Source organism: Mauremys mutica, chromosome 3 (genome assembly GCF_020497125.1).
Source record: "Mauremys mutica isolate MM-2020 ecotype Southern chromosome 3, ASM2049712v1, whole genome shotgun sequence".
Classification (NCBI taxonomy): Eukaryota; Metazoa; Chordata; order Testudines; family Geoemydidae; genus Mauremys; species Mauremys mutica.
Genome location: NC_059074.1, coordinates 25,786,902 through 25,800,214, shown reverse-complemented (window position 1 = coordinate 25,800,214; position 13,313 = coordinate 25,786,902). Strand labels below are relative to the sequence as shown.

The window sequence follows — 13,313 nt, the reverse complement described above, 5'->3', positions numbered from 1 at the left end:
TCGGCCCAAAGAGTTTGCCTGCTCCTGCCTTCATAGAATCATAGAATCTCAGGGTTGGAAGGGACCTCAGGAGGTCATCTAGTCCAACCCCCTGCTCAAAGCAGGACCAAACCCAACTAAATCATCCCAGCCAGGGCTTTGTCAAGCCTGACCTTAAAAACCTCTAAGGAAGGAGATTCCACTACCTCCCACTAACCCATTCCAGTTCTTCACCACCCTACTAGTGAAAAAGTTTTTCCTAATGTCCAACCTAAACCTCCCCCTCTGCAACTTGAGACCATTACTCCTTGTTCTGTCATCTTCTACCACTGAGAACAGTCTAGATCCATCCTCTTTGGAACCCCCTTTCAGGTAGTTGAAAGCAGCTATCAAATCCCCCCTCATTCTTCTCTTCTGCAGACTAAACAATCCCAGTTCCCTCAGCCTCTCCTCATAAGTCATGTGCTCCAGCCCCCTAATCATTTTTGTTGCCCTCCGCTGGACTCTCTCCAATTTATCCACATCCTTCTTGTAGTGTGGAGCCCAAAACTGGACACAGTACTCCAAATGAGGCCTCACCAGTGCTGAGTAGAGGGGAATGATCACATCCCTCGATCTGCTGGAAATGCCCCTACTTATACAACCCAAAATGCCATTAGCCTTCTTGGCAACAAGGGCACACTGTTGACTCATATTCAGCTTTTTGTCCACCGTAACCCCTAGGTCCTTTTCTGCAGAACTGCTGCCCAGCCATTCGGTCCCTAGTCTGTAACAGTGCATGGGATTCTTCCGTCCTAAGTGCAGGACTCTGCACTTGTCCTTGTTGAACCTCATCATATTTCTTTTGGCCCAATCCTCTAATTTGTCTAGGTCCTTCTGTATCCTATCCCTACCCTCCAGCGTATCAACCACTCCTCCCAGTTTAGTGTCATCTGCCTTAAGGGAAGGTTTATTAAAAGGGATACTCTATCAATTTCTAACCTCTCTTCTTTAATAGGATATGAAGTACAGGTAAAAACTGAAGAGAAACAGTCAAATGAAAAGGAGTCCCATTCAATTACATCACATGCAGGCAGACAACTAAACACGGACACATTTTTTTTCCTATGTGCTTCTACAAACAAATACTAAGATGGGTGAACTACAGTGCCTGGTATTCAATGAGGATATTGATATTAATAGGCATCACAAAAACTGGTGATAATCAATGAGACACAGTAGTACCAGGGTACAAAATATACAGAGTAGGTTGTTCTAGTGTGGGAGTGGCACTATATTGGGGAGTGGGACAGAAAAAGCACAGAGTCAAATATAACAAAGATCTTAAATGAATCATACTGTACTGTAGAATCTCTATGGGCAGAAATTCCATGCTTGAATAATAAGAGTACAATAGTAGGAATATACTACTGACCACCTGACCAGGATGGTGACTGTGATTGTGAAATATGAAAGGAGATTAGATAAGCTACAAAATAGAAAATCCAATAATGGAGGATTTCAACTATCCATACTGACTGGAGTACATGTCACCTCAGGAAGGGATGCAGAGATAAAATTTCTATATACCATTAATGACTGCTTCTTGGAACAGTTAGTCCTGGAACCCAGAAGGACAGAGGCAACTCTTGATTTAGTCATAAATGGTGCACAGGATGTGGTCCAACAGGTGAATAAAGCTGAACCACTTGGTAATAGCAGCCATAATGTAATGAAATTGAACATCCTTATAAGGGGGAAAATACTACAGAAACTCACCACAGTGGCATTTAACATCAGAAGGGGTAACTACACAAAAACAAGGAAGCTAAACAGAAATGAAAATGGACAGTCGCAGGAGTGAAATGCCTGCAAGCTGCACGGAAACTTTTTTAAAACACCATAAAAGAAACTCGAACTATACGTATACTTCAAATAAAAGAAAAAACAAGAGGACCAAAAAATACACCACCATGATTAAACAACAGAAGCAGTAAGAGGCAAAAATTGGACGTCAAATCCTACGAGGAAAATAGAAAGGAACATTTACACTTAATTTGCTAGAGTTCAAGTATAATTAGGCCGGCTAGAAGAGCAACAAGCAAAAGACATGAAAACTAACAGCGACTATATAGGAAGCAGGAAGCTAAACCATGAGTGCCCCACTGGACACTCAAGGTGCTACAGGAGCACTCAAGGAAGGTAAGGCCATTGCAGAGAAGCTAAATGAATTATTTGCATCAGTCTTCACTTGAGAGGTTATGAGGGAGATTCCCGCATTTGAGCCATTCTTTTTAGGTGACAAATTTGAGAACCTGTCCCAGACTGAGGTGTCAATAGAGGTGGTTTTGGAACAAACTGATAAATATTATAATAAAGTCAACAGGACATGTCGTTCTGGCCTTTAGATTACAGCACTGTGGACACTTTTGAGAGATGTGTGTCTCACCGACACAGCAGACACACGTTCGTCAGAAACAGGGATTTACAATCTGCAAGTCAGACAGCACTTAAATCCTGGTGATCCAGGCATGCCTGAGAGGTTCGGTCCCAAATTGAGAAGAGGAGCAGTAACAAAGTTTAGAAGCCTAAACTTAAAGTCCTAATAAGGGGAAAAAAGAAAGAATTTAAAAAAAAATAATATAAAGGTAAGTATAAAGGGTAAGAATGATTAACTATTAACTATAAAGCTAGCTTAGCTAAAGGTAGGTAAGAGGTGCTGCTAATTGCTCTGAGTGAAGCCAAAGGCAGTAGAGAAGGAAATGAGGGAGAGTTGGTCATGCAGTACTATGTAACTGCCTGAGGCGGCGCGAGACGAGCAGTGCTACTACAAATCTCTGATTACAAGCACAGGACACCTAATGTGGAGCACCCACAGGGACACTCCTGGAAGATGAATGAGTGACTCCTTTTAGGCTGAAATTTTGCATCAGGCTTTGGCACTGAGAAAGGCTTATAAGCCACACAATTAATGCTTGGGGAAAACTTCTCCCCAACTCCAGAACTACCACAGCCTCTTGTAGAAAGTTGTTCTGTGAGTTCTCATCCTTCTGGATCCTTTGCAGAAAGCCATACATCACAACCTTTGGCTAAGTGGCCTCCCTCACTTTTTATGCTACACAAAATGAGGAACAGAGGTGAGAAGATCATGAGACCCCTCACCAGTGAAGTTCCACAAGGATCAATTCTCTCTCCAGTCCTTTTTGAACATCTACATGTGATCACTAGGTCAACTGGTCAGACAGCATGAACTCAAGTGCCAGCAATACGCAGATATCAGATAATATACTGCTCTACATATCCTTCACCACGTGACCATATTACTACTACCAAAATACTCAGTGAGATCAGCTCTTAGATGGAGAACAGCTTGGTGAAGCTGAATCTGAACAAGACAGAGGTGATATGGGGGGAGGAGGAGAAGAAAGGGCAAAGAGAAGTATTTTGAAGAGATTGCAACTATGCTGCAGTCTATGTCAGTTAAAGATACACCCCACCCCACCCCCACCCCCACACACACACAATTGGTCAATGCAGGCTATAGTCATGAATTCCTTGCTGACACAGAACTCTCACATAGCATTATTTACAGATGCTGCTTTCTACCATACCTTCTTGGCTAGGAAACTGTCCCATTTTGGCGGCCAAACACCTGAATTCCATTATTCATGCTTTCATCACCTTTCAGCTGGATTACAGCTATGCAATATACCTGGGCATGGAGCCTTCAGCACTTAAACTCCAACTAGTTAATAATGCAGCAACAAAAGCTACCACAAACATATCAACATGTCCTCTGCTCTCTACACTGGCTTACCACAGAATTTCAAATCAAGTTCAAGGTCCCAGTCCTTCTCTTCAAAGAACTCCATGACCTGGAGCCAAGATACCTAAGAGATCATCTAAAGCTCCAGGATGAAGACCATGGTCAGCAAACTTTGCTCCTCTGGCACAATGTAACTCTTAACTATAAGAGAAAAGTCTGTCTTTGAAGGAGACCGAACATTCTCTAGGTGCTGTCCAAGACTGTGGCATGAACTCCTCCAGGAATTAAGGACCATCACAAACCTCACCACTTTCTGCTCCAAGTGCAAACCACATTTCTTTGATCTTGTCTTTTCTAACGAGACACAGTAACAGCTATATTTATGTTAAAAAAATAAAAAACAAGACATTACAAAAACAAAACACTCCACTGTATATGCTTCTCCCTCTGGAGAGAGGATGAAAGCAAAGAAACACATGATAGATGTAGTTATACGTTGCTAAGTGCACTACTGCAAGGTGCTCAGATTATATTACGATGATGAGCATGGTATAAAAACCTATACACAGAATAGAAGAGAACAAGATCATTTCCTAAACTCCATTTTCCCAAGCATAACTGCTATCTTCAGCAAGGCCAGGGGTGACCCAAAGACAGCAAGAATTCAACTCAACAATGAAGCTACATGAAAATTACAAAATTAGATTAGGACTGAGTCTACGCTCAGAACTATTCAAACTATTTAAAACTATTTGCATTCAACTAACCAGCTTGTTAGAGGTTGGTTCTGTGACTGTTCCAGTAGGTTGAAAAAGAGCGAAACTGAGGGACAGTTAGTGGGCTGGGGTATTTATATATATATGTAGGAGCAGGATTTTATAAAACTGTACTATGAGAATTAATGTATGATTTGATTTTATCCTGCCAGCCACCCTTTTTGAATAGCAGAAAGGAATGACAGACCAGAACAATCCTTATGACTGATTATGGTCACCCTTTTGTTTTAGGATAAGTTATAATCTCTACTACGGTTCCTATATGTATTACAAACTAGGCACTCTAGTTAAATATACATTTCTTTGTTTTAAGGTTTAGAAAGTAAGAGACAGGATCTTGTTTGTGTCATGTTAAGGAGATTAGAAGAAATGCTGAGGGCCTGAAGCCCCGATGTGAATTGTTTTAGTTATAAGATTTAGCAAGGCTTGATTTACAATGTATTCTGCTGAATATAAAATGCTGTCTATATCTTTGAAGGTTTCTGTAAGAGATTGTTTGTGTGAATGAGGAATGCATGCATCAGGAAAAGATAGGATAGGAAAGCCATCACAAATGTCCAGATGGTCAAGAAAAAGTGAGAGATTTGGAAAGACCAGGAGACAATCAGAAAATATCCATTGTATCGGATGCTAAACATGTTAGCAGCACTGACGACCTCAGAGGTGAGGAAGGCACCCCAGAAGGCGAGACAACACATAGGAGATGATAATGGGAAGCCTGAAAATAACTATCAAATGATAACACCACTTAAGGACTAATGATTACAGGATGATATTGCAAAATACATGGACTCAAATGGGAATTTACAACTATAAAGCTGGGGTGGTTTGCCACGGGACTCTGGGTTCAGTTCTGCAAAGCCTCGGCGCAACGGATCGCGACCAACAAGAGCCCAGCTCCTCACTTGTGCTCAATCTGACTGGCCATTAGATTGACTCAAACTACAATAGACTGGTAACTATAAACATCAACTGGCGCGCGCGCGGGGGGGGGGGGGAGGGAGAGAGAGAGAGGCTAATTGTTGTATTTTCAATAAATGCGGCATATTTGCCTTTTCCTCTATAAAAGATCCCATGTGCTTTGTATAGCATAACATATTTAGTCTAGGAAATTCAGACCTTAAGAGAATTGGACATAATGCCCCTTAAGTGACAAATACTTTTCAAAAAGGCTCCGTATTCTCGTGACCAAGTGTACAGTGGGACTCTATAGAGGCAAACTTTTTACATTCTTTATGCAAGGGCTATCTTACCTAAAGGCCCAATAGGTTTGTGTTTAAAATGTCCTTTTCTATAGGCACCTTCAATTTCTTCAAGAAGGACTGGCACATGTTGTCCAAATCTTTTCAATCTATTTGTTTTACTGTCTGCTAGCTCCTTCAGCTGTCTTTGCTTGGAATCCAATGCTTGTTTCACATCAAGTTCTTCTCGCCTGAGGAAAGGAAAGGCTACTGAAACATTTTGTAACAAATTTACATTGACTAATTAATATAGCAACTTTTGACACAATTTTATCAGTTGTCAAATTTTGCAGTCAGACTTTCTTGTCACTGTAACAAAGCTTGTTACAATTGGAAAAAGGACATAGGCTTCAAAATATTTGAGAGAGAAAGGAAGAGTATGCTGAACTATCCTCATTGCTCTAGAGTATATGGATTTGAAAAACATTTTCATTTGTACCAAGGTGACATGCACAGAGCAGCAATACAACACAAGCAAGCGGTATCAATAATAAAAACAAAGAACGATTTCCAAGGTAACTTCAAAAAGTACATAATAGTAATATCAGATGTGTGACTACGGAAAGGAATGTCATTAACTCAATGTTAGGTGTACACAGGCTCAGAACCGAAATGTGAACAAGATAGAGATGGTAACATATAAAGTGAGCTCAAGAAAGTGTAAGCCAGAATATGAACATGAGTTCCGTTGTACAGGTGAGCTTATCAGAAGAGACTTGATAAATGCAATTTATAAATATGGTTCTACCATTTATCTTATTGGTATCATTTCATAAATAGTATGCACAAACAAATGATATATAAACATACAGGAAATATCAGTAGAATTCAAGTGGTAATCATGTTATGAATGTAATTAGTAGTCCAGTATCTTGCAGAAACATTCTTCTAGGTAACACCACACCAATAAGAAACAATTTTGATGTAGAAGTAAGATAGTGGGAATTAAGAAAGATTAGCAGGACTAATATGAGAAGAGTAAGCACCACCATATGCCAAATCCCTTATTATATTACAGAGACAACCACCATTATCTGCCTTTGAGTTTTAAAAAAAATCTGATTTTTATTTAAAAATACTGGTTTTCACCCACCCTATCTTAGATTAAATCAGATTTTAATTTTAGCACTGCATTTCACCATTAATGCCAGCACATTTTGTATTTTGTGCTGAGAACTTTCAAATTTAGTCTCACTGTGGATGATGGACAAAGAAGTACCAGATCATAAGGTGTTTGGGGAGAATTAGGACTAAAAAATAAATTAAGTGTAGTGCTGCATGGAGTACTCTGAAATACAGGTAATAAAGCAGAACACCTATTGCCACTTGTAGTAAAGAAACTTCGACAATTAAAAACAAAGTAAAAAACGTACTGGAGTCTAGCATGTTCTTCCTTGGATTTGTAGACAGTCTGCTGAAACTGATTCATCTCTTGAACCATCATGACCTCTTGATCATGGACAATCTTCAACTGCTCTTTCAACTGGTCTATTTTTTTCTGTCTTTCCAACTTTTCAGACTCTGAAACTTGATCAGCACTGTAACAGTACACAGACCACAATTCAATATTTTAAAATCACACAGAATGGATGACCGTGAAAAGAACAAAAATACTGTACAATTGTTTAAAACATACATTTTAGCATTTAACAGGTTTTATTAAGCAAGCATATCCAACTTTATTTAACAGCAGAAAAACCTGTCTGTTGTCTGGCTTGCATGTGACACTTTTTAACTAAATGCAAGATCTATTTGGGATCATGACCACATATAGCCTGTCTGATAACAATGAATTTCCCTTACCCAAAACAAAATTAAACATTTCCAAAATAAACTAGAAAAACAATTATATAAGTGGATAAAATTAGATATGGAGGTGTGATAACTTAAGGCAGGATCTACATCTAAGAAACACAGAAGGGTAATTATGGCTACCTACCACAGGTGCACAATGCAGAACAAAGAATTTATCTATTTTTAATATTGTAGAAATTGATCAGATTTTTTCATGTTTGTTTTAAAATGCATATCGTGGTAATGTCTAACATGCTTTCTTTGACCAATAAGTGCTCTATAACAATAAGCCGTTCCCATAGGTAAAACTGGAAATAAACCTTGTAACTAAAAATAAATACAAAATAAAATAAGCTTGTTTTTGTTTTGCCCAACACTCCCCTCTTCAAACAACACACGTACAGTATGTTTAGAACCTGTACCACATATATTACAAGTTATAGGACCTGAGTGTCATCCATTCTCCCTGACACTGCTCAAATAACCAGTCCCTTGTGACATAAGCACAAATGTTATTAATTTGCTCATGCGACATTCATTTTACAAAGCAAGTTTGTGTCTTACTGCAAGGTGTGGATGCACGAAACAAATACAGTGTTTTCCCTTCATCCCCCTAGTGCCCTGCTGTACAGAACTTACAGGAACTTATACCACAGCTTCATCATGAAATCAACACTATGCCTATGACCCTAAAGAGCCCCTGGATGCCTGGTAAAGGGTTCCCTGTTCTGTAACAAGAACTCCAATCAAACCTGACAAACTCACTACACCTAACACACTGCTGTCACAGTATTTATCTATAACAAATGTTGTGTAAAGTATCAAAAGCTTATATCATACTGATCATCATAAGCCTTGCGAGAGGTATATATATGGGTGTTACAATACAAGTTGTAGGACTATACTAAAAATATGTTTAAAGTAAGCAAGGATGATATACAAAGTTTTTACATTAATTTATCTGTCTGCCTAGATCTTCAAATGCAGAATAAGTCAAACACAAAGGAAGCCCTAATTACATATCAAGTCAACAGGAAAACATGCTGGCTGGGGGGAGTGGAGAGGAGAGTTGTAATCAGCATGGGAAGCCAAGGCCACAGGACGTTATCTGGTCTCTGGGATTAAAATAATGTTTTGGAGAAATATAACTTGAAGCAAAAAGACCTTCTGTTATCCATTTTCTGAGGAGAACCCAGTAGATCCTGATTTGACTGAAAATCAGAAGCTCTACAGAAAAACTGAGTGTGAGAAAACTCCTTTAGTCAAAGGACTGGCTGGTAGGGAGTAGCCTGTTGTGAAAGAAGTAGAGTAGGGAAGTTTTGTTTTGGGGTTGGTTTTTTTGTTTTTGTTTTAAGACTTGCTAGTTATAAGTATACTGTGAAAAGTGATATTTGTATGTTTGTTAATATCATTTTTCATAGCAGACTTACTCAACCCCAGCAAGCCCGGGAACAAATTAAGCTCTGGATAGGGAGGTAGCTAGAGAGGCATCGGGGGCCAGGGGCGATGGGGCGGGTGAGCTTGGGGCCAGACCCCGCCACCATGCAGCCAGGGAATGGAGCCCAAAGCCCTACACCCTGGGGACAGAGCCCAAAGTCCCGTGACCGCTGCCTGCCGCCCACCTCCCAAGGGCTGAAGCCCAACCCCACCACCTCTGGCAATGGGGGGAACTCACTGACTGCCTGCTCCTCCAGCTTGTGTGTCTCCAGGGCCCAACCACTGCTGGTGGCTCCTGGGGAGGAGAGACCGCTGCTTTGCCCCTCCCACCGCAATCAGTTCCCAGAAGGCTGTGGCCACAAGAAAAGCTCCTGGTGGCCGCATGCGGCCATAGTGGCTGCATTTGAAAAACAGTTCTTTAGTCCGTGTCCTCTAAAATTAAACTGTGTTTGAAGCCATGTTATCTGGTTCTAGATATTTAAATGAATACTCAAAACACGAGAGCCTCAATTTTTTTTTAATTTTTTTTTTTTTTTAAGAGAAGTAAACTCAAAAATATAACATCTAGAGAAAGTAACAACTTGAACTCCAAGCTTCAGTTCACTAAAGGTTTTTGTAACGGAGACACTGAAATCTCAGATATTAGTTTATAGTAAAAATGCCAAATCAGCCTTGCATATATAGTGAAACATACCTGGAAGGCTTGCTCTGTCAAAAAGTCAGATTTTTCTATTTTGTTTCCAACTTCATCTGTCAAAAGTTACATTGGACCAAAAAGCATACATCTAAAGATGGCACTTCTCAGAACTATGCTTTTTTTCTCACAGACCATACTATTTTCAATTGAAGTGGCTATTAACAGAGATTAGAAAAACAAGCCAGTCTGTGTGTGTAAATCAATCCCAGGACAGAATTTTCAACATTTGTATATTTTGCGCTTTAAGCAAAATTAGAGAGTAGTGAAAATCTTAAATTCTGTTGGAAGCTAGAGGTTTTTTTTAAATAAAGATATTGGATCATCCAATTCTGAAGAGCTCATTCTCTGCATACCATAAACATGTATTACAAACACTGTGGTGCATTTACCTATTTTTCAGTTCTTCAATTCGTTTCCGTAGCTGTTCATCATCTTTTTCTAGTCGTTTTAATTCTGTTCTAGAACGATTATAATGTGCCTACCAAGAAAATTAGACATATATAATATATTAATTCTTATTTGTATTGGCTTACTTGGTCTTCAAAGATTACATTAAAACACATCTACTATTTTTCTGAAGATAAACACTAATATAATTTGATTTACCATTTTGCAATACTGCAGCAGAAGATTAGAACTTGAATGTCATGCTAATCATTTTATCAGTTCCTTTTCTAATTATGTTAAAATGTGGCCCCAATAGCCATCCGATCTTTAGTACTGTTATAAAGGATGTGCACCCTATGGTCCTGATCATGCAACTGGCTCCATTCAAGTGGAAGCCTCCATGTGGATGAGCTGTTTGGCCCTGTGCATCCTCTTGTGGTGGGGGTGCCTCTACTCTGCCCTTTATTCAGCCTCTTCTAGGCCTTTTTATAGAGACTCCACACATTTGCTTGTCCATTCACCACTCTTACAGGGGTGTGGGTTTATTCCGAAAAGAACTCAAATGTAAAACGCAGAGTCCCAAAAATCTGTCCCAAGGCATGGCTCTTGCCTCAGAGACTGGTGAGAGAAAGGGTTCTTCCCTCTAGTACTTTTTTTTTTTTTAATGACTTCTTAGGGGTCACCAACCTGTGGTTTGGCTTGTAGCTGTCCTGCTCAGAGCCAACATCCTAGAATCACCTCACACAAACAACTGCTTCAGCTCTCTTATTAGAAATCACCTGTTTGTGGTTCCCCCCTTGTGCAAGGTGTATCTGGTTAGCTCATTTTGCAAGCCTGCTCCAGGCTTCAAGTCTCCTGCAGGCAGCTCCCTCACTCCCTCTACTCTCTCACAGTGCACTTGCCTTAAGTCCCATTGATTTCAGTGGGCCTCCACATAGATGCAGAAGTCCACCTGGGCAAAGCTCAACGCACGACAAAGGCCTTTTTCATAAAGAACAGAAGGAATCAATGTGGTCATCAAGTCTGACCACCTATATGCACAGGCCATAGAACCTCCACAAAGTAATTTGAACTACAGCATGTGTTTCAGAACACCACCATTAGCATTATAGGATTAGAAAATGTGTTTTTCCACCAACCTCAGCCTCGTTGTAGGCTTTTCTTTTTGCTTGTACATCAGCTTTCAAACACACACACTGAGGCTGTAACGCCTGTGCTTCTTCACTTATCTTCTCTAACTTATCTTGGATGGCCTTGTACTTTTCTTCTGCTTCATTTACTTTGACCTTACAACAAAATATAGAGAATACATGAGTTCACATAATGAAACAAAATTTTATTTCCACAACTCTTTAAACCAGGAAACTTTTTCTGAGACAAACCTGAAGCCAGCTCTGTGACGTGATTTTTTCCCCAAAATATATTCCACAGTGACATTAGAAGATATGAGTAAGTCAGTCCATGATTTAAGGAGCATATAAAAAGTTACCAAATAGTTATCTTTTGAGTTGAAAAATTTAATGCAAAGAGGTTTTTTTGTTGTCTAGCAAAATTTAGTACATTTGAGTTACCAAATGTATGGCTTGTGGGAAAAGTAAAAGGATATTTGGCTCTGCACATTTTAACAATATCAACCAGAAACTTTGAAAGAAGTGTCATGAGTCGTGTCACAGTGTGACTAACTCCTTTAAGGAGGAGCAGGGTTCAGAGCACCTGTGCCTGATTTGTTGCCTCCCAGCATACTGAGTTTATAATTGATATATTTAAGGTTTGCTGTGTTTTACAATGTACCTTAAGACACTGTTTAAAATACTTCCATATTTAATGCGGTTTAAGTTACAAGACAAGTTTATGGAGGAAAGCTTTCAGTATTAAAATAATGGTTCTGTTGATGTCATTGTAATTGCTGTGTCAGTCCTTAAATTTTTTTTATACATGTCAAAAGAAAAAAAAAATACAGAGTTAAAAGAAGGCACCTGGGCCATAAAAAAGAAAGATAGGAAAAAGCATGTGATAGCAGCCTGGAAAAAAATCAAAGCAGCATGCAGAGGAGGGCTGCCTGAGAACACAAACTGAAAGAGCAAGGAGAGGTGCAGGTGAGAGCTGCCTGAGCATCAGTCAGGAAAGGGACTAGCCTGTTGACCTTCCCGAGCTGGCAAGCCAGTGTCAAGATATTGAAAAGGGCTGAGTTGTTTGACTGTGTTTTGGGCAGAAGAATTATGAGACTGGTCACTCTCTCAGATGGATGGCCTGGAGAGTAGGGCTCTGGAACAAGGGCAGAAAGGAACTGCTAATAGACTCACGGGTGGATGACCGTAAAAGTGATATCCCTAGAGAGAATGGAAAATCGATGTATCTTTCTGTTTTACTATGGGAACTGGGAGAACTGTTTTACAATGAGGATTCGAAGAACTATCGTATATGTACATGAATAAATTATGCCCAGAGGTGGGAATCTGAATTAGACAATGAGAGCACTCTTTATATGGCTAGAAAGAAGGGAAACTGAGATGGATGCACTGATTGTGCCACAGCCCACTGCATGTGGTGGTTGTACTTGGAAACTACTTTTAATAAGGCATCTACCTCTGTTTCCTTTGTTCTTGTGGTTTTATAATTTTTTTATATTTTTATTTTAGGATATGTTCTCACCCCCATGGCACAGAGAACCCTTACAGAGCAAAATCCATGAAACTGATCAAACACAAAGTGCTGACAAAGGCACAAAGTAAACCATTTCAATTACTGTGATAACAGTATGTAAAATATTTTAGACAGAAGTGAGATTAAGCTAATACTCCAGCTGTAAAAAGTAACTAAAATCAGCTTCATTTTAAAAATGTATATTTGGCTCATATGTAATTTTAAATGATGAACAAGTGCTTTGCTAAGTTTGAAAAAAACATTGAGGGATTTTAATGGACTCAAAACAACACAGAGAACAGCAAGGTTTAATATATCCAGCGAGGAACTGATTTCCTATGCATATCACTTGAATATCTGATTCACCAGGTCCCTCTCTTAACACATCTGAAAGTTCCAGTGCCATGAAAGGTCAATTTAGTCTCTACATGGGTCAGGGGATTATTTCTTTGCGGAATACTTGTGCCCTTCACCAGTGGTCTCCAGCTCTCAACTGGCCAATGCTGACTTGATGTAACACACACAACAAATGTTAGTCACATTGCTTAATACATTATTGAAAGGCACTCATACTATTGTGCTAAGCATTGTATAAGAGCCTATACAGAACAGAA

At 39.5% G+C, this 13,313-nt stretch overlaps 1 protein-coding gene across 3 annotated transcripts in view; it reads right to left on the bottom strand.

Annotated features, from left to right (window-relative positions):
- Positions 1-13,313, bottom strand: part of SMC6 (structural maintenance of chromosomes 6) — a 92,942-nt gene that overhangs the window by 57,663 nt on the left and 21,966 nt on the right. For 2 of the 3 annotated variants that reach the window (XM_045010213.1, XM_045010212.1), the window contains exons 11-14: positions 11,196-11,342; positions 10,059-10,147; positions 7,115-7,279; positions 5,754-5,932 (exon numbers count right to left, since the gene is read on the bottom strand). In XM_045010213.1, the coding sequence (XP_044866148.1) occupies positions 5,754-5,932; positions 7,115-7,279; positions 10,059-10,147; positions 11,196-11,342 (580 nt within the window). The remainder of the gene's footprint in view (positions 1-5,753; positions 5,933-7,114; positions 7,280-10,058; positions 10,148-11,195; positions 11,343-13,313) is intronic. The other variant, XM_045010214.1, reaches the window with a different exon arrangement.